Genomic DNA, 25,985 nt, shown 5'->3' with positions numbered 1-25,985 from the left:
ATCACACTATACAGGCCAAATGAGGGAAAGAAAAATCCCAAACGGCATCGGTGGAGCAGAGTGTATACTACTGCCTTCTTCCCTGCACAGTAGCAGACAGATCGATCGGTCCCCGATACTTGCGTCAGCGCCACGCTCGCGTACACTCTTTTTTCCTCGCGTACCCCCTGGACACCGACGCGCGACATCGTCACCTTGAACGCCGATAAATCTCGCGCACTGCCACCGGCTCGTCGTCGGCAGCCTCGACTCCCATTAATCGCACCTGTACCAGCACCGGCATCGAGACTGCAGGCGTGCGTTAAACCTCGGCCGCGGAATCGTTGGACCTCCCCGAGTCTATCTTACACACATACGCGAGCCTGTCTCCTCGGGCATTTAGGATATGGATGCATGGGTATCGGCTTCTTTCACCGGGCGTATTACGGTATGAAGGGGATAGGGATCAGGGTGACCCCCCCTCGGGAGTACACTGGTATACGAGGGACGAATAGATGCTGGCTGGTACACTAGCCTGTAGGCAATATATCATGCATTAGGTGAGCGTCTGTGAAGTGCTCGTCACTTTTATATGTAGCTCGCAGACTTTGATGAAATATGCTCGAGGTGATTATTTTTGGACGACTACGGTTTCAATTGATCGTTACTACGATAGCCTTTGACTTTTGTTTCGTTACTCTGCGATTGGGGTACAGGCTCTACGCATAAATTTTAATGCGATGTTAATTTACATTTCGTGTATCTCGAGTTTTCAAAAAAAGCCTTGCAATTTACGCTGTCAATGTCTTCGATATCTTGTCAAAGGATCAACAAGTTCTGTGACGATTGGTTTGTCACTGCAGTCAATACTACGTTCGGGGATATCGATTGAGTGTATCGAGGCGATGGACGAGATGAAGAAAAAAAAAAATCACTGCATGCAAGCTCACCTCTTTTGTATAATAATAAAGTGAGTATGTGAACACGCGCATATATAAACTTGCACACAGAGGTATATTGTACATCCGCGTAGTCATGAGCACGTCGTTCAATTATCCACTTACACGCCCGGCAGGTGTTACGTCTACATAATATATATATGCTCGGCTACGTTGCACCTTTGCGCACCCATACGTGCATGCTCTGGTGCCGCTCTTTTTTGCACAAAAGCCAGCGAAACGTACATATTTTATTGAATCTGCCGCTTTTCTTCTTATCTCCAGATTTACACGTTCGAACCTCCACAGGACGAGTAGCTTCCGTTAAGAGTGTCATTTGTCAGAAGCCCACGAGATATCTCGTAACGTGACATAGAATTTTCATCCACCAAGTGAGGCCGCTTCGACAAGTTGACTATTTTAAAAGTCCATTTTAAGTTATCTCGATCGAAGCTCTTGATTGGCTTCTAGAAAAATAGGATTAATCAAGCGATGGATATTTTTCAAGATCTTTGTCTTCGTGTTCCAATAATCATTATTATACCTGCTGACAGAGAGATAAAACTTGGATTCCTCGTAAAATGTCATAGTAATTTTTACTAAAATAAAAGTAATAACAAAGTATATGGGTCTCAAATGATAGCGTCATTAAAACTCAAAGCCAGGAAGGAAGGAAGGACGAAAAAGGAACGAACTTTGATACATCGGGAGGAGGAATCCCGGACGCATCGTAGCTTCCCTGGTTTTTCCCCAAGAACGGTTCGAGTAATCTAGAAGCACGTTGACGGCCATACCTATATACCTACAACAGCTCGGTGGGTGTATGAATGAACGAACGACGGAAGCAGCCATTCAGCCAGCTCGCTCGTCCGCGCTTCCGCGCGCTAGTACACATGCATGTGTGTGTGTGTGTGTGTGGCTCCTGAAGTGCACGTGAGTGTGCACGCGTACATTATGTATTACGTTATGTATACCTGTGTACCTGCGAGAGCAAAAGCGGAATATATATACACGTATCCTTTTGTGAGCCCATTACCGGTGAAGGACACGAACTGCAGAGCGGATGTCAAGGATCCTCGAAAGTTCACCGAATGGAGACTCCTTTTCCGAGGACTCGGCGAGGGGACGGATAGTTTGTTTCTGCTGGATGTGGGTAACTTTACGAGAAACGCGTGCAAGTGCCATGGTTGGTCGGGTGATCAGACTACCCGAGAGTCCTTTTAATTGTACCTACATGGTGGTCGATTGGGGTTTCTTTCTTTTCTCCTTTTCTTTGATTGTCCGTTTGCAACGATATGCGATTGCATTACGTGCCACGGAGTGTAATCTAAATGGCTTTTTGAGTATAAACTCACCGAGCCATACCTATCGCGCATATGGAATTTTTAATTTTGCAAAGTACTTTTCGATGTACCTGCGTAATATATTTCAGATAGACGAGAAGGAAGAATTTTCGAATTTTTTTTTCCCTCGGTTTATCAAATTTTACGGGAGTGCAGTTTACATTGCACTGGAAAATGTTACCACTGTGTGTGTGTGCGCGCGAATGACTTTGATATTTTTCGAAAATTCGTATCACAGTAATGTATATTTTTTGCACAAAAACTTGGTGGATATTCGTTTCAAGAAAGTATCCATACTTTTTTAGCGAATAAAAAATTTTGTACTTATATATATACAAAAAGAAGATATTGATACCGAGAGATGGACTTTTATCGCCAAAGTGAGTCAAGTTTGCTCTGTTGTATCCGAGGAAATAGTTTTCGGGTAACAAAAACGGCTCGTCTCCTGGAAATTTCTGCGGATGATGCTTCTCCTTTTTCCTTTTTTTTTTTTTTTTTTTTTTCTCTTTCTTCAATCAAACCATTTCTCGGGTGAAACTTCTTGCGACTCCAAAAAGAACACAGCTGCGAGCTGCTAGTGCACTGCGAAACGAAAGCTACTCCCAGCAAACAAGACAGCAAAGTTTTTACGAACTTTGGCTCGAAAATATTTACGCGAATTGTTGTAGAGTTATTTAAAAGGTTGCATGTACATAGCAAACAAATGCTCGAAAAGAGAAAACCTCACAAACAGAGAGAAATTCCAAACGATGGGGGTGGAAAAATACGGGGGGTTCCTCGTCGGGACTAAGCTCCCCCTCGGCAAGAACAGCACTTCCCTGTTGTACCTACCACCGGCTCTACTCGCTGATTTGCCGTATAAAAAAAAGGGAGGCACGTTGATTCGATGACCTTTTCCTTCTTCTCCTACACCTTCACGATTCCACTCTGGAGACGCTCGGATAGTAACAATTTAGAGCAACTTGAACACAATATATCCAAAAGAAGGATCGCGTGACAGCCGTGGGACAAACGAGACTTGGCCATACGCATTCGGTTTGCAAAATATTTTCCAAAGCGCGTTCGCACACCCGATGAATATCAGACGAAGTAAATTGAAATAACAGAGTTAATCGACGCCCCGATTAATACAACACCGGGCAAGTCCCGCTTGTTTGCACAGGATACATATATATATTAAATAGTTACACAGCAGGTACATATACGCAAACATAAACAGCAATTAACGTGCAGATTCTCACTCGTGCGCGCGGCTTATCTCAAACTCATTACAATAACAAAAGCTAATTCGCAGCTGCGCTCGGTACGCGCCTCTCAAGTTACAAGTGCCCCGCCGTTGTCGCAAAGTTGGGTGGAGGGAGGGGGGTGAAACTTACCCTACCCGGCATGCAGTTTCTGAATAAACATCGGAAATTTTCGGAGGTGCTCGCGTGTGGATGTGCGTATACAGTACCAACGAGGAGCCCGAAATTCCCATCCCGTGCAGTCGTAACGATACCCCGCGCCGTTACGGTTCGGGTTGCCCGAAGCTAGCCATTGCTGTACATCCACCGAGAGGAGGTTTGACCCCTCGCTTTCACTGGAGTACCACCTATTTAAAAATATTATACGTACGCTTTAAAGCAAACAATCAGTGTTTTTTGTCAATAGAGAATGGGCACTGATGGCAAGTTTAAGTACAAAGTGCTCTTTATAGAGCCAACATTCGTAGCGGGGCAACATGGGATTTAAAATCTTTTCATCTTTTATATGCCACAAGGTTTTATCGTCCCGTTGGATTCGGGATGAGTCAAGATGTCCTCTCCGATGTCGTAAAATCGTCGGGCTAATCAAATTAAACTCGAACCATCAACGGAACTTTCGTAGTTGTATGTCAGCGCCTCGAATCGCTTCCGATCAAAAGCCACTCGGGATTGAATTCTCCATGCACCTCTCACCCCCTCATCCACCGAACAATCCGATCTATTCAATCGCGCCGTCGTAAAATCAGTTTTATGCCCGACGCACGCGCGCTCGATCGACCCACGCTGAACAGAGAAAAGTGCAAAAAAAAGCATATCGGTAGCAGCAGCGGAACGAGAGGTACACCCGAGCCCTTGTCCTCGTTATTAATTTGTCATCGTCTCCTCCCCAAAATCATCAATTATCGCGCGGCTCCCGGCATTCCGTGCGCCACCAACACCACCGCGTTGTCGCTCCCGTTATCTTTTTTTCTTTCCTCCCAGACGCCTCTTTGCCCGCCAATTACGCGGCACCGCAAACCGGCAATTTCTTCCCGGCCCCTCCACCTACACTCCCATGATCGAGCTCATCCCCGTGGCCCACCTTCGACGCCTCCCCACACCAACCCTCCTGAGGGTGTCGTAAAAATAGAAAGCGACCCGAAAAGGGGGCAATTCGAGTATACCCCGGTGCAGGAGTCACGGTCACCCGTATACCTACGTTCAGAAAGTGGGAATACGAGGGCGCGGCCGACTCGCGTGGGGTTTGACAGCCACACGCGGTTAAAGCAACGATGGGTGTTGGATTGAAATTAACTCCATGATTCTCCACCCTCTCTCTCTGTAATATCCATAGGTACTCCTCTATTCTGCAATGTCCGCTGATTATTCATTGCAACTGTCGAATAAATTTTCCTCTATGAGTAAGTAAAGCTAATCGCAAGAATTCGGGGGAAAAAGAAAAACAAATATAAGAGGGGTTGTACACGTAATTTTGCAAAGTAAGCCCATCAGAATGTAACATCCAGGGCCGCATATCCTTGCAAGGCTTTTTCCGATACGTGCAACACGCGCTATCCTTTCAATTAGCTAAATCGCTTCGCGTATGTACTCTCTCTCTCTCGCTCGCGTGAATACATCAGGGCTCAACGGACACGTATGTATACACATTATACGCGCATTTCCTCGCCTCTTTTCCCCCGGTATCGATATGCCACACGGCTCAACGTTACTCATTCCCTGTATCATCGCACTAGCGAACTGCGCTTCATCTCTGAACTGCGAGCCGAGAAAAAAAAAGTGGGGCTGCTCTCCGGAAAAATTTGTCAAAGTTTGGCAAAAAACAAAAAAAGGAAGGAAGGAAGGAAGGAAGGGTCGACCAGCCAATATCCCGATTGCTCGAGAAAAAGGGAGGCTCGCCCGGAAAAAGCCTCTCGGGGGAAGATTGAGACGCCGGCGATTTTTCGCGGCGGACGTGTGGCGCCTGCACCCGTCAGACGCTCAACTCAACTATGTACGGGGGAGAGGGGGGGGAGGGATATGACCGCGACAGCGACACGCAGCAGCTCGTGTAGTAGCCCGGGCGTATATACATATACATACGAATACGTGGTGTGCGACAGACGTGCACGTGGTTCCCCGGTATCCGTAACTCGGCGGTAGCCGCGGAAACATGACCCGAGGGACGCGCCCGACACGGCCTGCTGTGCACGCCACATGTAGCTCTATACGGTCCCATATACGAACGGGCGTACGTGCAGCGCAGACGTATGTATAGGTGTATATGCACGAGGAGAGGGTAATGGGGTGCGGTTTCCCTCCGAGGAAGAGGAGCGAAACCAGAGGGGCCTGTCAATCTTCCATCAATCAGGACTCTCGGGAGTGTAAAAAGACCCTGCCAGGGGGAACGGGAGGCTAACGAGCCTCGCTCGCTCTTTAGCGTCCTCCTTCCCGTCGATCGCCACATGCACGCGCCTGTATACCTATACCCCGTGTCTTTTATTTTTAATGAGCCCCGAAATACCCATCAATTTCCGCAAACACGTGAGCCGAATTTCGTCCCATCTCCCTCTCTCTGATGCTGCTCTTCGACGCATCTCTCCTTGTTTTTTTTTTTTTTTTCCCTCGAGAGAACCTGTTAAAGCTCGTCAATTTCGCGCGCCCCGTATCGCTGATTTATAATTGACCCGCTCTCGTGCGTGCGTGCCGTGAAAAATTTATTGCCCCCTACACCGCTCAGGTACACACGACGAGATCAGCTTACAAGTCGCGCGTGATGAGGGCCCACTTTTTTGTTTTTTTTTTTACCCCTTCCCTGTTTCGCACCGCTACGCTATTATAATAATAATCAATGTACGCGCGATATTCAACGAAAACTCGCCGATGGATGATTAATTTCGTCGGGGGGAAAAATACAAAGGCGCCCTGCTCGCGTTTTATCAATCAATTGATTTTATTGGCCCGTGCGCACGGATGGATTTTCGGTTCCCGCGACACAAAAAGAAAATACAGTTGGCAGAGGTAAGCATCCGTGTAAAGGGCACTCGGGAAATTTCGCGGCCATTGTTCTTTTCGATGAAGAATGATATATAGCGACGCGCCACCGATAATATAGATCCTCCCCATACACACACTGGTACTACCGATATTCCGGACTGCTGGTTATACGCTATACCCATAAATGTAAGACACGGCTTATATCATACGAGAGAGGAGTCGAGTTACAGCGCACGCGAAAAGGCATAATAATTTATGAGAGTTCGTTTGCCAATGCATCACAGCTGCAGCCACACGGGAAGGTACTCTTTCGAGAGAGAAAAGAAAAGAAAAAACTCCCGTCGAAACGTTTTTGCCGAGAAAACAGAAAGAGCCGCGTAGCTATAAGCGAGGACCAAGAGGGTGCGAAATCATTTAAAATCGCACGCACGCGCTAGTAAGAAGGATCGCTGCAAACAAACGATCTGCAGTCCAAACGTCGCCAAAGTATTATATATTGTACGAGGGTAACCGAGAGAGGATCTATACCTCGGACGTGGTAATACGTACATGTGCGCCTCTGCGTCTCGCTCTATGGTTTTTTTTTTTTTTTTTTTTTCCCCCTTCTTCCTTCTGATCTTGCAGCCAGTGGTGAAAAAAACACTCCAAATTCATTCGCGTCCGCGCAGTAAATTCACGTGAGCGAGCCCTCTTTGCTTGCTGTACCCACGCATACATGTGTACATACGAGCTGCTCGACATAGTTATCTCCCTCTCTCTCTCTGCGTTCCCATTAATCGCTCGATTCTACGAGCAATACGTATATTATGGGCAAGCCGAGCAGGAGGCGTACAAAAGGCGAATTAATTCTCGAAAATTTATCGCGTCGCATTGAGTGCCGAGACTCTAGACGCTCGTTCCTCTCTACCTATATGCGTTATGCATCTCGATCCCAAGAGAGGGACAATGTTCGAGTTAGATTTAACACCTTACACTACACCAGAGTCTGTTTGTGTACGCGAGGGTGAGTTTGAGCTTTGACAAAAAATTATGTATTTCATGATTTAGCATCATTCCTGCGATTTTTATTGATAGGTCAGCTAGAGATGCTAAAGGCGCTCTATTTGCGAGTAGTCGTGGTCTGATGGTTGTGGTTTGTTGCTGTTGGCAACCAATACCATATTTTTGCTCAAAGTCCAGTACCTATACACCCCTGAACTGATAATCACGAAGCCCTTGTCAATATAAAAGAGTACCATATGCGATCTGTATTGGCGAGCTAATCGACTTTTGGAACTGGCAGGATATATTTTTTTTGCTCTGCATTTTGGACAGTTAAGTACAGTCTCTTTGAAATTAGGGGATTTTCCCATTAGAGGAACAAAAGTGGAAGATAAAAAAAAAAGTTGGGTCAACAGGCACAACGCCTTTCAAACCCCCTAAATGAATCTCAATTTTTCATGTGCACGGTAAAACTGTACCGTTACAACACGTGACTAAAAAAAAAACGATCAAAGCAACGAAATCAAAAGCTCCCTGGACCCACTATATACCACTTTCCGTGTAATTGCATGTACTCCGTGCCACTGCAAAGTTGACGGGGAGTAAAAGAAACTACTACCACCACTGTACACATGTGCATGCATATACGTACGAACTTACGGACACACGCGTCGAGGCGTGCGAAAGTCAAGGATGAAAAACAGAGACGCACATACACACCCAGGAGGCGAGGAGGTATACATGTATATTTATATCTGGCGTTCGCTTCACGACTTCCAGGAATCATTATGCCACGCTCTGTCGACCCGCGGTGGTGTACGGTACATACACACGGTGTAAGTGCAGCGCGTATACAAGAGGGGGTGAGGGGAAACGGACGCGCTGGGAGACGCGCACGTATTTATGCTACACGACGTTATGACCGGATGATTGCAAATCGTGGACTGCACCGAAAACGCGGCTCCCCCTTGGCAGCAGGGCCGCGTGTAATTACCATAAATCACCGAGTCGCGCGGACTTTGTCACCATTGGCTGCTGTGTTATAAGCATATATTTATATACTGACGCTCGCTCAAGTAAAGTCATAATCCGAGTGGGGACAAGGTCGCGCGTTACCTTTTGGCGCGACGACTTTTGTCGCTCCGGGTAAGCTAACACTTAACGACCGATCATCCATTTGGACAATTTCCCGTCAAAGACACGGGGAACTCAGCTTTAAATTTCGTTGATTAACATCCTCTCCCTATGAGACCCTCGTAGGATTCGGCAGATTTGTGTCACGTAACACGGTACGCTCGCGTAACGCACGAATAATCTCCGTATCGCACGAGGAGCCAGAGACGAAGTGGGTGCGAATAAGAGAGAGAGAGAGAGAGGATATTATATGGAGCTGAATTTTAATTAAATGCGCGGGCCGCGGCACAAACAAGACGCAGCGTGTATATATAATAAAGGCGTACTCTCGCTCTTGGTGTATAATTCTCGTTCGCACAGCCACGGCAGCGCTACCAAGCATTAATCTTGATTAAAGCCACCACCAGCTACGGGGTTATTATAGAAATAGTTAGCTCCGCGGATGCGTCCCTCCCTCTCTCGAAAACGTCGCCGTGCAAATTTTCCCATCCAACCAAAACAAAAGCTGAAAAGACGGGAAAAAAATATATAGAGAGCGAGTACCCTGCCGCTTAATCGCGGTACACGCCAAAAGAGTAAGAGAGAGATAAAGCTCTCCTCATCTCCGCGGAGGCACTTTACGAGCTCGGTTATTTATGCGCGCGTGTGAGAGAGAGCGTGTGGAGCAAAGCAAAACTAGAGAGAGTCGCAATAAGAGGGACGAAAAAAAAAAATACACACTTCCGGTCTGAATTGTTCACTTGATAAATATCAAAGGGTTGCTTCGTAACTGGCGCGTGCATGGAGAAAGAAAAGGAGAAAAAAAAAAAATGTTCCCTGGCGCTGCATGTGCGCGGGTGTGTGTGTACATACGGGAGAACCCGAGAGTGAATTTGCATTTATCGCAACTGGAATATTCATTCGTTTCCATCGTTAAAAGGGATATTATATCGTGTAGGGAGGGACACTCGAAGGGCCAAAGACAAACGGGATACGCTTTTTCCACCTCCTCCTCGTCCACCACCACTTCATCGTTACTTTGTTTGGTTTTTCACGCGTTTCGCAGCGGATGTTTATTACCATCCAAGATGCGAGGAGGGGCTCTTTGGTACATGTGTATAGGTATAGCCAACGATTCAAAATATATACGGAAATAAAAGCATCATCCAAGTAGGTATCGGTTGTTCGAGTGCGTTAAATCATACGATGAATGTCTCTTGGGCGTTAATCACGCGTCATATACGTGGATGAGACAAAACTGTGACTCGTGCGTGCGAGGCCATAAAACATCGTCCATCAAATAATCAAAGCCAACGCCCCAAACTTATACCGTCCGGCAAGTCTATTATTCGGAAGCAAGTATATAGCATCAGTGCCATTTAAAGACAACGTCACATAAATTCTCGCTCGAGCTCTCGGCGACACCGCGAACTGACGACCAGCAGAATCGGAAGAGAGGCTGTAAGTACAGCAAAAGAAAGTACAAGAGGTACAGGGTACACGGAGACCGAGAGCCATCGGAGACCGCTGCATACGTGCAACTGAACGCAAAAGTAAAGGACATCCCGTATGTGCATACATATGGATTGTATGAAATGCATAAAACGCACACGTGTCCGGCCATTGTCAATTATGCGCTCGGTTACGCAACTCTCGTGCACTGCACTGGCGTCGCTCTCTCTCTCACACACACACATGCACACCCATGCATATATATATATTACACGTATATCTGTGCGACCAACGCCCAATACTAGCCGGCCACTTGGTAACGACACCCGCTTAATTCGATCTCCTGCTCTTCTATAGCTCATCGTCCCTCCGCTGTGCGACCGTGTATACCTATGTGTACTTCCACCGTATACCATTGTAGCGCGTATGTACACCGTTGCATCTATAGCGTGATTCTCACGCATCCACTGCTATGCTGTGTATATATTCGCTCCACCCCGTTCGCCCGACTCGATCTTTTCTTCGGGAAAATTATCGCGCCATGAAAATTGGATCGTGATTTCTCCTGGAAATGTTTTTTCCCCTTCTGCTTTTCCGTGCGGAGGGAATTTAATGTATGAACGATGTATCGCGGGACGGGGTATCGGGGCCCTCTGTACCTCTTGGATTTCGCGTTGATACCACGGAAGAATCGGTCCCGTTTTGTTGCCTTCGCAGTCTCGGGTCTGTATACACTCATTATGGAACGATTCTACTGCTCCAGATTGTCTTTGAGGGTATATTAATTTTAGCAACGCATTGTTCTTCTATTTTCCATGTGCCATACGATACGTTATTTCAGATGGTGAGCCTCTATTGTAATAGGATATGATTAATGATTGAGACGTATTTTTTTTTTTTTTTTTTGTTCAGCCGATAAATAAATGTTTCGTGCCGTAACAGCGAGCGAAGGAAAAAAAGGAGAGGGAGGAAATAAATTGCCCAGGTTGTGTAATACATTACATTGGTATAACGAACACTGATTATTTTCCGGAATGCTGAGTTACATAAATATACCGATTGTCACACGCGCAACGTCAACTGGTATGTATATATATAAATTAACGTCCATCCCCGTCACTGTCACAGACACGCACACACACACATCGTGGGTAATATGTATGCATCTCTAGCCATACGCGTGCACGCAAAGCGGGGGAAGAGGAGTCAGTGTCGCGACCTTGTCTTGTTTTTCCCATAGGTCGAGGTGCAGCCAGATGATGCCCGAGTAACAAGAACCAGCCACTGTTTTCCCTCGTTAGCTTTCGTCCCTCCTATTCCCCCCCCCCTGCTATCCGGTTATCAACATCTGCCTGAAAGATACTCTCGGCAGTGCAGTATAGGTCAATCACATATGGGTTTCTCGGGTTTACTACTGCGTCGCATTATGACGATGTAAGCGTATAGTTGTACATATATTACTATTTTTGTAAATTTTTTTTTATTTTTTAAATTATTACTTCCATTGACATTTAATATGCATTTCTAGTGCTCGTGCGTGAGCCTAGCCAGCCGCAGTATCCACTTGTAGGACCATGAATTTGTTATTAAGCTCAACTTTCTACACAAGAGCGTCATTTAGATTTCATGCGTTGTAGGTATGGTCTCCCCAACTAAAGTCAGTTCGATTAGATAGCGATACGCTACGGGCTACACCAAACTCTTCGGTTTGTACATTGTCTCGAATATCGTGTACTTAAATTTCAAATATTATTAATTGTACAGCACAATAAATAAAATATGCGTTGTATGGTATTCTCGCAATCAAAACCGACATCATCACTCCGTGTTGTACCTCTAAGCACATATTATGTATTTATTTCTCATGTAACACACGTAGAGGTGGGGTATGCATATGCACCTGGCACGTGACAATGGGTCGTATGTACCACGGCAACATGCACGTAGGTACATATTAACGCAGTTTCCGGCACGACGACGGGTCCAACTGCCGACACCAGCACGACCTGTCATCGTCGGCTATGCTGACTCGTACACCTCGCGCAATTACAATACCTGGTATATGTGGCCGTACCAAAGAGTACTTCCCTCCTTTTGTAACGGAGCGATGCACAGGCACGCTTTATTAGGGAAATATTTATAGTGATGAGCCTATAGGCGTATATAATATATTATATAGGGGAGAACACGCGCGCGCGGCGCTTTTGCTTATATATACCATATGAATTACGAGGAGAAGCCGGGAGTGCTCGCGTAAACATAGGAATTACAGAGTTAATGTATTTTACGATGCCTAGAGGTGACTGTGAGGGTTGGTTTGCGTGCACCGGTATATATTGGCTTTTGCCCGCAGTTTTTACCGCGGACGAGAGGGGGTATTGCGTGTCCGCGTGCGGCTGTCGAGGGCAAAAGTGGCGAGTTATTGATAACTTGACAGGTGGAAAATTAAAAGGGTATGCAGATGGGTGCGTTGAGAGTTAACGTCGACATGGTGTGATGCTTCGTGTGCTATTGACGAGGAATTTTTCCAGAGGGCATTGTTTGCTTGGCATATCAGATATTTGCTTTTACTTATATTTTACGGAAGCATTGCAATAACCCGAAAAACCATGGAATTTCATTACAACCAGACAATTCATTTGACCACGTTTTATACCTGGCAAGCATTGAAAAAAATTTACGACCAAATTTATCATGTAGTGGTTTTTTTTTTTTTTTTTTTTTTCGTAACACAGCCTGGACTTGTAAGTATGCAATGCCCTCAAATGGCCCCTATACGTTCTTCCTAAACGTCACATATGATTTCAACGAGCAACAAAGAGAGTACAGGTATAGGTACACGTCCTCTCCGACATGTTCGTCGAAGTTGTCGTCGTTCCCACCTCAACTATAGAAATCTACAAGAAGAAGAGGAGGAGGAGGAGGAGAAGAGACAATGGACGGCGTATACAACGGGAGAGAGGCAGAGTAACAGTGAATGTAAGCCCTTGCACGCTCCTCCGTACTCCTTTCTTCCTCGTGGTGTTCCTCTGTTGTGTTGCCACCACCGGCAGGGCCTTACAGCCGGGCAAAAGCGCGAACAGGCGCGGCGAGGGAACCGGTTCTAACGTAAGTTATGGCGCGGTTACATAAAACACCGGGACGCGCATGCATATCCGCGAAAGAAAAAAACAAGAGAGAAAAGGAGAGCGTCGAGGCTGATAAAAGAGGTGGTGATCAGCGGAGTTGGTGGCTCCCTCGCGAATCCCACTTCGCGCGCCGTGTCAATCCCGCCCGTTTTGGCTCGACTGCAGCGCAGGTTTTCCCGGGAGCGAAAGGAAAGTCCGTACGATTGCGATCGTGTGTACGGCGTATCGCGCGAGGCATTGAAACTTGATATTTGTGTTGCGTAGATAAACGAAAGCCCCACGCGGAGTTGGTTAAATGAACGTCTAGTTGATAACGAGCGGAGGAATATTATTTTAGCGCCAAAGTAAATGCACCGGGAGGGGGGGCCTTGCTCCGATCCCAAAAGAGGGGGGGTGGGAAGGACTGGGCGTGTAAATGTACTTTTATGTGATGGCCTTTGAGGTGAATTCGCGCGTACGAAGCTAACAAATAAACAAAACGCCGTGGCGTTGACGGAGGTTTGAAACAACTCTGTCGAATTGAAACACAATAGCGAGAGGAAAATCCATCGGTTCGACTTGTGTAAGGGACTATGTACGCTGTTAGAGCGAGGAAAGGGCTTGTGCAAGGATTACGAGAAATAAAAAAATAAAAAAATCCAAGAGTTGAGTGGGAGCTGTAGTGTACTGATATATGGGAAAAGAGTTTTTAAGGTTTTTGTTTTTTTTTATTAAAATTGAACTCCTGTTAGGGTTTTTAATGTACAAAAATGAGATTTCAGCTTACTATTTATTTCTGCAGTGTGCAAGAGCGACCTGGTTACACAGTAGATTATCAGTTAAAATCTACAATTGCGTATATTTGTAGGGAGATTCGTACAGATGATTAGAATGGATAGTCGAAGGCCAGGAGTTATGGGCAAAGTCGTTTCGAGAATCGATAAGTAGCGATCGTGTGCAAGTATAGAATGAATGTAGATATAGAAAGATAGTAATGGTAGTAATAGTAATATGACTCTCTTATCATCCATGATCGGCTATTATAATTAGTATACTGGAGTTAACATAATTCTACGACTGATCGGCCAACGAGTTTGATGTGCAGTACTTTTGTCATGGATGCACATACCGGATGTGCTTGTTGCTAGTTTACTTTCACACAATGCGGAAAGTGCAGAATCACGTCAAAAACACACCTATTGAGAAAAAAAAATTTAGCTTTCATATTTTGGGACCCTTGGCTACTTGGCACCTAGAACGAGCTTTCCACACGCTCTAACCTTAAGGTGTGTACTATAACGATAAAATTATTGTGATATACTTTTTCTTAAAAACAAGTACACATAACAAAATAAAAATTATCCAGCTATCTTCAGTCTCAATTAGTGGGACTCTTATCTACTATTACTTAAAGTATCTTAACCTTGTACTAAACGCTCATTTCACTGAAACACGTGTCTAACTTTTTCAAATATACATTGTTATCTATCTTTTGTATAGTATAGTTTGTATGTTTGTTTGTATCCTTTACATATTTAACTCAGATTAAAAATTAAGAACGACCTCTGACGTTGTAGAATTGTTCTATTACGGTGTTCGGAGCCTAGTGAGTAAACACCGGGTCTCGAAATCGTGAGAAAGTGTTACCTAGTCCCCGAGCTATAAGAAGCGCAGTCCAAAACACTATGCTATCGTGACCGCTACATTGTATTTAGTTCAACGCAAAATCAATTGATCTAGGCAGTTTAAGATATTCTTATTTTGTTTCGTTAAAAAAAAAATAAATAAAAAAAAATGTTGTTTCTCTACGGGATACTGTTTAGTGCACTCTGCATCCTGATCTTGGCCCAAGAGCCACTTGAGGTCCAATTCGAGTGGGACTACGCATACCTACAAGCGCCTAGAGGTATGACTTATGTGATACATAGTGGCAAGTTAGGGCACATCAAGTTTTGGAACGGCAGTATATATTTGGCCATACCCCGCGTTAAGGGCGATGTGCCAGTGACACTAGCCGTTGCCCAAGCCTCGCCCATGGATCAATCACCACTACTCAAACCATATCCCAATTGGAAGTCACAGAATGCCACCGGCAGCTGCTCCGGTTTTCAGTCAGTTATGAGCATCGAGATCGACCCAATGGGTAGAATGTGGGTCTTGGACAGCGGCACGTACGTGTTACTCCCTTTTAATACCACCAAAAAAATTGTGTGCCCACCCCGTTTGGTGATCCTTGATCTCAAGGGCGGGGGTAAGGTGTTGTTGAACTACACCTTTCCACCAAGTGTGGCCAGACCTGGAAGCGCCTTGCTAAGCGACATCGTCCTGGACCACGAGGATGGCGGCTTTGCCTACATCAGCAACTTAGACATCCACGATGACAACGACAAAGACATAATCATCTTTTCACTGCGGAGGCTCGCCTCGTGGAAGGTCAAACAAAACGACCGAATCGACAGGTTGGCACTGACACCAACACGTGGGGAAGGTAACCGGCTGCTCTACTACACTACACTGGATTCGCAAAAGATATTTACACTGTCTACCCACGTGCTCAAGGATCAGATCCGCCAAGAGGCCAATGAATTGAGCGAAACCCCTCGCCAATGGCACGGGATGGCCATTTCCAGCAATGGCACGATGTATCTCACAGAATCGGATACCAACTCTGTCTATTCGTGGAAACTGAGTAGTCCTTCCTTCGATGCTGCTGAGCTGAAGAAGGAGTGGACGGTAAATTCATCGACGCGGTTCTACAGCTCGCCGGTCTTTGATGGCAAAGGTAACCTCTTGCTCGTCTGCTACACCGATTGGAATGTTCGAGTCATTAGACTGAGCTCAGAGATTAAGATGCAAAACTACCAGTACTGCGAGAACGGCAGTATTCCAGAGTTGCCTTCGATTACGTTTGGTGCTTTGAAAAATGGCACTGTTTCGTCATTGTCCACGATCGCTGCTGGTGGTGCGTCAGTGAATGCTACTGTGCCAAAGTTGTCTTTCAATACTACTGACATGTTGAGAAACGGTACTCCACTAAAACTACATTCCATCAATGATGATTGTCTAAGAACAGTACTGTGCTGTTATTTTTTACTATTTTGTCTTTGGTTTCTCGCGGTGCGTTGAAGAACAGTACCAGCTATAGGCCTGTACAACACCTACTTCAAAACAAGACGAGACAATCTCAATAAAAAAGACTCCTGACGAGACTTACTCAGGTCAAGTCGCAATGTCGTCTCGAAGTCTCGAAAAAAATTTCCGAATTTTGGAAACTATAATGTTACGAAATATACTATTTTATGGAATGTTGTACTTATTTCTACTTTAAAGATGAATAAATATTTTTTTTAGAATAAGTTAGTGTCCTTGATTTTAGTTGACTTTAACTTCGGCTGCAGTAAGTATTAAATGTTTATTTTGAATAATGTAGGCATAAATGACGTCAAAATGTTGCAACAAAAAAATGAATAATACCCAATATTGTTTGAATTTTCATGATAGGAAATAAGTACTATTAGTTTCTTGAGCTGTAGGTATTTTAAATAAACTCAAGGTTGTTTTATCAATAACGATTAATATATCAGCAAAGCCCGTTAGTGTCTACAAATATTATTACGATATTTTCATCACACTTATAAATTACAACTGCTGGACATTGGCTTCGCTAAATTTAATTCATATTTGTTAGGTTAAAACTAAAAATTTTATTGAGTAAAGTAACGCCACTGATCTTAGACGTTACATATTTAAAACCTTGTTGTCGCAACGACTTTACAGAGAAAAAAATGACAAACTATTTAAGCAGCTATGTCAACATTTTGTGAAACCGTGTCAACCGGAAAAAATAAAAAGGCAATATCGACGAACAAACAAATCACGGCCTCCGCCCATTAATTAGCGTAACTGGTTTTACCTCGTACTATTTTTCTCTTCAAATAAAAAAAAAAAAAAAAAAAACATAGAATCACTAGATTGCTAAAGAACAATTGATCAGCGAATAACAAAACTGAACGAATCGTTAATGTTAATTGGTTTAAAATAACACACCAGGAACTGTCGAGCTACACCGTGGTATTAGATTGCCTCGAATTTTTCCAAATGTCCACCACATCAGACACCACTTCTACAGTTGTTGCGATAAGCTCCAAGTTGCCGAAGAAATGAAGTTTTTTCAAGCCATAATTGCTGTTCTGTGAGTCAAGCTAGTACGTATAGTATAATATAACGAGTAAATCACGCTGCAAATTAGAAGGGTGTACAGAGCAAACCTGACCAATCAACCCCGCCAAACCCGGGATACGTGTGCCGAAAATTCGCTGTTCACTTCAAACTATCAGTCCCAAAGCAACACAGAAAAGAAGAAGCTCGTTTGTTGCGCAAGTAGGTATACTTGTACGGAGGTGCACACGCCAACCGCAGAGAACAGCGAAAGAGCCGAGCGCGAGAACGGCAGGACATGCAGGAGGAAGAGGTCCTTCCCCGATGCAACATCGCAAAGGAGGGCTAAGTTTAAGGCCGGCTCGCCCGCGTAAGGTATAATACAGGCTGCAGCGAGCAAGGGAGAGAGAGAGGGAATTTTATCTCGATGCCGAGAGCGTCATAGGGGAAGAGCAGTAGCCGTCTGGAGATCGCGCTGGCCCGATAGGTATACGTACGAGCGAGAGGGGAGGGCCCTGTGTGCCTGTCTATACCCCACCGGTGCCCGGGTTACACAATGGCCGAGAGAGCCAACACCAATTACCCGGTGCAAAAAAAAAAAAAAAAAAAAAAAACACTGGCTGCTTCTTCTTGCCACCGGGACTTTGCTCCCTCCTCCTCCTCTTAGCTCCTTCTTCGTCGTCGACGTGCGGTGGTGTCGTTGTCCCCTTTTTCGCGGAGGAGGCCACTGCAAGTGCGCGTGAGCCGTGCTGCGCGCTTCAACGCTGGATTTTTGGTGAAGAGTGTTCGCACAGGTACCCCACACACGTGTGTACTGCACACAGAAAGGAGAGCTTTTTTTTCTTTTTTTTTCTTTTTTTTACACCGTGCACCGTCGGGTTTGCCGTGGGAATCGAGTGATTAATCATCGCTCGGGGTGAATGTCCCCGGAAAACGACAAAATGACCATTTGTCGGGATTTCTGCAGCTTTACTTCGTACAAAAGTACATGTACGTGTAAGCTTTTTCATCGATCGCAACGTCATCAGCGGTCGATCGCTCATATCCCATTTTGCAGCATGTGTATAAAAGTATAGTATAGAGGTGGATGTGGAGAGCTGCAAGTAATTTCTGGGGGGGTGGGGCTTTTGATGCAGCGCCAGCTTCACTCGCGACGCGAACGATCCCGACAGCCAAGGGGCTTCGGTAAAGATGAAAGCACGCGCTCGTCCACTTCGCGTGTGCCCCGCGAGTCGGAACGAAGTACAAAACTCGGAGAAATCATGTAAAGAAAAAAAAAAAAAAAAAAAAAAAAAAATTACCCGGTGACCGCGAAACGTTGACGGGATATCGTATAAAGTGGCTGATGAGGGAAGGACTCGTACAGCGAGCGTGTAACGTTGGTACCGAGGGAATAACGAAGATACGCGAGCGAGGAGAGGAGTCATGCGAACCGCGCATGGTGAGGTGGCCCCGAAGTTATTGAAGTTACAGTCGTTTGATCGCAATGCACGCACTCGATGGTACATGTGCCACAACGCAGACGCACATGGTTACCTAGACAGCGTTTCGAGAGCGACATAAGACAAAAAATAGGGGAAAATAAACAAGACGATGGGAAGACCTTCCTACTTTTTGGGGGTACACGCACTGGTATTCTGTACCGACCAAACAAACGGACCATCTGACAAGGTTCTAAAGTAACCCAAGCCAGTGGGACGAGGAAAACGGAGCAAAAAATCGTGGTGCCGCTGCGAGCGTGTGACACACGAACGACGGTCGTAATGATGATTGTAAGGAGGAACGAAAGAGACGGAGAACGGACGTGGGTAGGTGTACATGTATATATATATATATATTTGCGTGTGCATACGTGGAAGCGAGAGGAGGAAGATGGGCGGACGAGTGGTGTCGTAGCGAGACTAATGACAAGGTGTTGGGCTTACGTGACGACAATGATACTGGCTCTCTTATACTCTGCGGTGCATCATCGTGCCTAGGCATGATATTGTCGGATCATTGAAAAATTTTTTTTTTCTTTTGTATTACATTGATGGGCAAAGAATAAAAAACAATCAAACGATGTTAATACTTTATCAGCCCCAAAAATGCCATTGATAAACATGTATTATCATAATTGTATGTAAACTCACAAAGTGCGTGTAATTAATTATATTACGTGTGTAATTGTACGAAAATTGGCTCACGCAACACGTAGGTACACATACGTAAAATTAATATGCTTAGAACAAACAAAATTTCACGTCCACGTATAATATATTACGTATATTTACGAGGTTACTTGGAAATTGATAATGTAATTCAAATATCAAGTATAAAATGTTAATTAATTAATCATCGCATAACCATCGTCGAACGTTTCATTTCATAAGCAAACATAATCGTTGTATATTATGCTAGTGCCTATAACCAGAATCAACTAACGATTAAATGAAATTTGATGCGTCGTTGCATCGGCATCGGTTTCTCATACTCGCAAAAATCCCACACAACAATAACAATATCAGCCTCATCGTTCTCACGAACGCCGCGTAATCTCCGTCCATTAGCAAAAAGTACCAGCTAAACAGCGTGTATTTATGCGCGAACATCGAGTTTCCCCCTCTACTGATCCCCCTCGAGCCAGGGGCAGCACAAATCGGGCGCAAATCAAGGCGTTTTGCCGTCGAGCGTGTCGATAGACGCATCGGGACCAGTTTGAACGAGGCTCTCGCGTGTGTGCACCCGGCAGGATTTTAATTGCTAATTTAATTAAACGAGCCAAAGAGAGAGAGAGAGAGTGGAGGCCGGCAGCAGCGATTCTCGACTGGCCCTGAGAGCAATTAAGACGATATCGGCGTGGGCATTATTACTTCATATGTACATATCGAGCCGATGCTGTTGCTGCTATACACCTCGTGGTGTGTTTTCCAGTAGCCGATTGGCTGCACGTGCGTGCCCGCGACACTTTATTACCTTACCCGCCCGTGTGCGAGCACATACCTATGAGCCTTCCTTCTCTCCTTTTTTTTTTTTTTTCTTTTTCATCAAGAGCACACGTGTAGATGTGCACTGCATGCATTTTGTTATTCTGCTCATTACTTCGTTAATTAAAAAAAGTATTTTATTTTTTCAACAAATTCTCGGGTACTTGACGTAAAAGATAATTTAATCGAAAATATGGAAGGGCACGCGAATTCAAAGTATACCAAGAGCTTTGTATGTATTTTGTAGTGTAAAAAAGGGGTAATGCGATCAAAAGATGAAAAATGCAGTAGTTCAAATGTGGGATGAAAAAATTATAACTGCAAAACTCGTTTGGTTTTACGTTACTGTCTATCATATAAGTATAGTAGGTCTCGTTAATTTTATCACGATGTATCTTTCGCGAAACAAAACAATAAAATGAGAATAATAATAACAATACTTAAAGCTCACAAGATTGATTTATCATATACGTACAGTTATCAAGTTTACAAGTTTACACTAACAATGCCATATTTTTAACCGGCAATTGCAGTTTCACTTTTTTATTTCACTTTCAGATTTTTATTTTTTATTGATTGATGTTTTTTCCTCAGCCTCGCATAGATAAATTTTATTAGGATAAATTTCTTTGACACCGCTGCTTCCTTATCGCAGCTTCAGACTGACTGTTTTTCTTTTACCAAAAATCGTCGATTTGTACTAATAAAGAATTGATAAAATTCTTAAAAACATAATGAAAAATAAAAAAAATAAAAAACACTATCAATGTAAGAGTAACAATATTCGACACTGCTGCTAACGCAAATTTATTTGAATCCCCGACGCGCACCAGAATACGAAATGATAACAATTCTCGGAAAAGGATAAATCGGCCTCCGTCAATTTGGCGCTTCCTTCCATTAGGAATAAACAAGCATACAAAATTAAAAGCGATTCCAGCGGCGAAAATAGCCGTCTCGTGTACCAATATAATACATATACACTTGTATTTTCCCGGAACACCATCAGCCAACGTATGGTATACAAATGACCTGTCAATAAGTCTGAATTTTCTCGATGCACACGAAGATAGAAAACGACGCCCCAGGGGGGGGTAACACGATGCATGTAAAGCGGAAACAGCCCGCCCGCGAAAGTATCTCCTCGAGGATCGTCGTTAGACTAATGGTGATTGGGAGTCACTGGCTCTTGTTTGCGAGACGGTGAGTAAGTACGGCGTCGTTCGTCAAAAACCGGACTGTGGGAGAGAGAGAGAGTTGCACAAAGCTGGCTAACATCGCGTATTTTTCTATATCGCGTATACACACTTGTGCCACATATACAGTAAAAGCTTGAATTGGTTCTTAGAGTTTGTGAAGATGTGCAAAGTGGTTCGGTCTTGTTTCCCCCGTTGTATACAGGGTAAATTTGCAAACGGAGTACGGCGCATCAACACTTTGGACGGCGAAATTGGCCCCGGGGGGGAAAAAAAAGTACTTCCGTACACGGAAGCAAAGTGAAGGAAATTTGGCTCGAGAAACGAGAGGGGCCCTTTTTTTTCAATTTCAAAGGGTGGAGAAGGTTGAAGAAGAATTGGCAACGCTCTTGGACGGCGCTTTTATTGCACAACAGTCGAAACGGACGCGAGAGGGGAAGTTTAAATGCGTTTTTCCGCGAACGAAGTCGCCTTTCGAATCGGCCGAGCGGAAAACCAGCGGAGCCATCCGCTCGAGGTTTAGAAAAGGAGCTCACCCTTGTCATTTTTTTCTCCTCCCCCAAAACCTTGGGCACTTGAAAGTCTTTTGAAAAAAATGGTCCCAGATACGAAACAACGCGACTCGCAACCATAACAACCATATATTTATATATTGAAAGCAAAAAAGAAAAAAAAATGAATTAGCCGTAGAGGCGCAATATATATATACCCCGAAACGGCGTAATTAATTGCGCGCTCAGCGAGCCGACCGTATGAACATCGAGTCCGAGGCGCATGAAGGATCATCGGCCCTTTGACTGCCAGGAGATCTTTTGCTTGTTCATCTCCATTCGGCACGGCACGTGGGATGGTATATATGGGCACGGATCGAAGATCCGTAAACGGAAAGAGAGACGTAACGGTGCGGGAGCAAAGGGAACGAGATACGAGGTATATATAGGTACACACCCTCCTTTACCCACGCACGACGCGACTGCTGCACCGAAAGCTTCAAAGAAGAAACGAAAGATGACGAATGGCCGAGCAAAGGTATTTATATTCGTGGCTCTCACACACACGTGCGCGTCCAGCGCGCCAAGTGTATAACACACGAGGCATCACGATCGAGAAGAGATCGGCGCGGCCACTCTCTCATTACGTCCGGCTAATTAGACGTGAATCGGTTCGATATCCCGCAATTACCGAGCGCTGCACGAGCATCATCTCCCAGCTATGATACACACACATGTACACGTTTGTACGCCCCCGTCATCCATCTCTTTCTCGTTTATGTCTTTTTCCCCCCGTGGTTCATTCCAAAGGCTCTCTCGTGCACGAATTTTAGCTGTTTAAGCGAGTGAGCCTCGTACGACATGTGTATCGTTCACAACTCTGGCCTCTTTTTTTTTATTCAATTAATGTATGGTAAAACTGATTTCACGCAAAGTAGCGACTCGTAACTTTTTTGCATCCCAATCTAAACACGGAAGATCCCCTTGGCGTGTCCCTCTTTGTCCCCCTTTTCTCCCCGAGCTGTCCCCCTCTGGGTTCGCGAAATCACTGGCTCGCGCACTCGATGCATGACCGGTTTACGAAGAACAATTAGCATCAATTGAAGGAACAGTGGCTTATTTACTCACACACACACAGACAGCAACAAGAAGCAGGAGGGTATACAAGGCGAACGAGAGGAGCCCACAGCTCGTGAGATCCCGGAGTGGGCTCGATCCCATTAGGAATTGATCAGCTACTTAGCCGTTGGTAGACTGCAGACGGTCGGCTTAGCTGCTTATATTATGTAGTGTATAGGTACACCGTGCCTATGGGGGATGAAGCTGGTGCCGATGCTGTACCGATGTTGCGCCAGAGAGCGGGACAATTAGTGCCTTGGCTCGTAACGTTAGGGACGTTGTTGTACACAAGAGCCAGCCGAGACCGGCGTCTATGCATAATGAAGCGCGTACACGTATCTGCCGCGGTGAAGGGTCCGCTGGAAGCTTCGAGAGCAGAGTCTCTGCCACTGCTGCTGATGATGATGATGACCTCGTTACGGAGGCGTGTAACGCCCATAGGTATACGTGTATATGTGAGCCAAACGAGGGGTTGCGTTGCGCAAGAGAGGGTGCACGTACGAGCCTTAACTACGCCTTCTGTACGTAAGTATTTGTGTGTGCATGTGATTGAGAATGCGCGGGTGGTAAGAGAGGTCGCTCGCTTACCCTGTGTATACCCACTCATCAACCAGTAGCAGGGATTGTCTGGTGCTTTTAGAGGAAAATTACTCATGGGTAAAGAGGAACGACGCGTGCAGTGCCGATAAAACACAGCTCTGCGAGGGGGCTGTTTTTTTGGCAAGTATTGTTTTTTTTTTTTTTTTTCTGAAAGGAAGAAGATACCAATTCTGAGTTTATTTCAACCGCGTGTGTTTTTTCACGAAGAATTAACTCGTCGAAAAATGTTGAATAGAGCGAGTATTGTGTAAAATCTTGGGTAAAAATACTATAATAGGCCACTCCCTTAGAAAATCCCGCATTAAAAACAAACGTAATTTCAAAGGGGAGGGATTCGAAGAGCTTCCCCAAGGTGCCTTGCTCGCTGCCATCGGACTGCTCTTTTCAGGTGAAGCAAAAGCCAAAGCCATCCAATCGAGTTCCTCGTCCCGGATCGCTTCGCCGAGCAATCTCCTTTCGATCCACATCGGAGGACCCTCGTTTCTCTCGACACACGCGCATCCACCTTGTGTATACGTACCGCGGAAAGTGGACCTCCAATGGAGAAAAAAAAAAAAAAGACAAGGGGAGAGGGTCGTAAAAGGGATCAGCCACTACTACGAGAAAAACTCTCTGGGGGTGAGGAAAAATGAAAGGGAGGAAAAGACATGCATTTTTATTTGCGATACGAGGCAAAAGAGGGAAAAAAGGCCGCGTACTTATCTTGCTGCTGTTGGTCAGTACAGTGTAAAAGAACATGTGTAGGGAGAACATAACGAGTCACGGAATGATCACGGATTATCTCGAGCACGAATAAATTTAAAATAAAATACTCGCGAACCAACATATTATTTTGCTTCCTTGAAATCATCACGACTTAACGCCACCCTATACGAGTAGAGAATAACAAATGGACGAGGTGGTGCCTCATCGGACCTAAGGCTGCATCGAGTAACTTACAAAGAACCGATGAGAACTAGATTGTTAGTTATCGCTGGTAAAAAGGGGTAATTGCCTAATCCATTTCATTCCACGTGTAGAGCCTCGGATGGGCAAACGGCACACTTTTGGCTGCTCCGCTCAAAAAAAGGAAGATAGACGAGCCACCCGAGCTCGCGGAAAACTCGAAATTCCAATAAGAAAACAAGTAAAAAGCCCCGGCTCTCGCGGGAGGCGCAATAAACATCCTTGATTAATGCCGTGCGGGCCGAGATGTGGCCCTGAGATACACAGACACCCGGCACACGGAAAAGACGGAGAGCCCCAGCTGTGTGTGTGTATATATATGTATAGGAGGGGGGAAGAGGGCAAGCGCTGGCTCTCAAAGGCCGCTTTCGTGCGAATCCTCCTTGTCCGGCTTGCCCCATCGCCCCCCTCCTTGAAAATCATCGGCGGGAAAGGTCGATATCCGCGCGCAGCCGGAAATCGTTGTCGCGGCTGGCCGTGCAAGGGCTTCCATCGGAGCGACAGATAAGAGAGAGAGGAATCGCTGGCTGCACGCGGGCCCCGTAAACTTTGCCACGGCAACGCCACGACCCTCCGAGCGCTCATCCCCCTCTCTTTCCCATCACTCGAGCCAGTCTCGCTTGCTCCCTTCTCTTTTCCCCGACTTTGTTCCTCTCCTGTTTTTTTTTTTTTTTTTTGCTCGTTACTCCGGTACGTACAACTGTAAATTGCAATAATAATCGTACCCTGGGCTGTCGAGGAAACACGCGGGCAGTTTGTCGTTTATCGACTTAATCGAAATTTATGTACTCGTGGCTGCGCTTAGCGTGAAACAAGGGGGTGTGCAAAAACTTGACGCGAGAGAACCAAACAAAACAAAAGTTGTCTCCCCTCCTTCTTGCTGGCGATTACTGTTTTGCAAGAAAAGAAAAAAAAAAAAAAAAAAATCAGAGCCCTCGAGAGGTCGAATTACACTGCCCCCGGAACCCATTTTCTCTCGTTTGGAGTATCGTCTTTCTCTTTGTTTTCCTGCATCCTTGTTCGTACGTATGTATACATGTATGGCTCTGATCCGGCTCTCGGGTTGGTATACTCTCGGAGGATGAGCTGGGATTCACGATCGTTTATAGCTGGTAGTGCTGTCGTGTCAGTGGGTTATCGTACGGAGATCATCGTGAGACCGAGTGGGTACCGGGAGAGGAGAACAGCGCTTATATACCTACACACCACGTGCATCGGCAACTCGCTCTCCTTACTTTTGCACCAGAGGCTACGTACCGGCCTGGCTCTCGAGGGTACGGCTCCTCTGGTGTACTTTGTGCGCCAACGGCATCGTAATGGAGCCGAGTCGGGTGTAAGAGTGTATCAAACGTGCGCGCCGCTCTTCGAATCACCATCGGC

General features: G+C 45.4%; 2 protein-coding genes across 3 annotated transcripts in view; one reads left to right on the top strand and one right to left on the bottom strand.

Annotated features, from left to right (window-relative positions):
* Rbp6 (RNA-binding protein 6) overlaps positions 1-25,985 on the bottom strand; it is a 590,998-nt gene that overhangs the window by 485,979 nt on the left and 79,034 nt on the right. The window lies entirely within an intron of this gene.
* LOC106644061 (protein yellow-like) lies at positions 14,693-16,459 on the top strand. Its single transcript, XM_014359408.2, has one exon. It carries the CDS (start codon positions 14,925-14,927, stop codon positions 16,254-16,256), a length of 1,332 nt encoding a protein of 443 aa, XP_014214894.2. The 5' UTR covers positions 14,693-14,924; the 3' UTR covers positions 16,257-16,459.

Source organism: Copidosoma floridanum, unplaced genomic scaffold, assembly GCF_036245765.1.
Source record: "Copidosoma floridanum isolate Cflo_tuat_1 unplaced genomic scaffold, Cflo_Japanese_pri ptg000019l, whole genome shotgun sequence".
Taxonomy (NCBI): Eukaryota; Metazoa; Arthropoda; class Insecta; order Hymenoptera; family Encyrtidae; genus Copidosoma; species Copidosoma floridanum.
Note: the sequence above shows the minus strand (reverse complement) of the source record. Positions and strands in the feature narration are given on the sequence as shown.

What these genes read in the sequence shown, in the direction of transcription:
- LOC106644061 (XM_014359408.2), top strand. Translation starts at nt 14,925, where the DNA reads ATGTTGTTTCTCTACGGGATACTGTTTAGTGCACTCTGCATCCTGATC.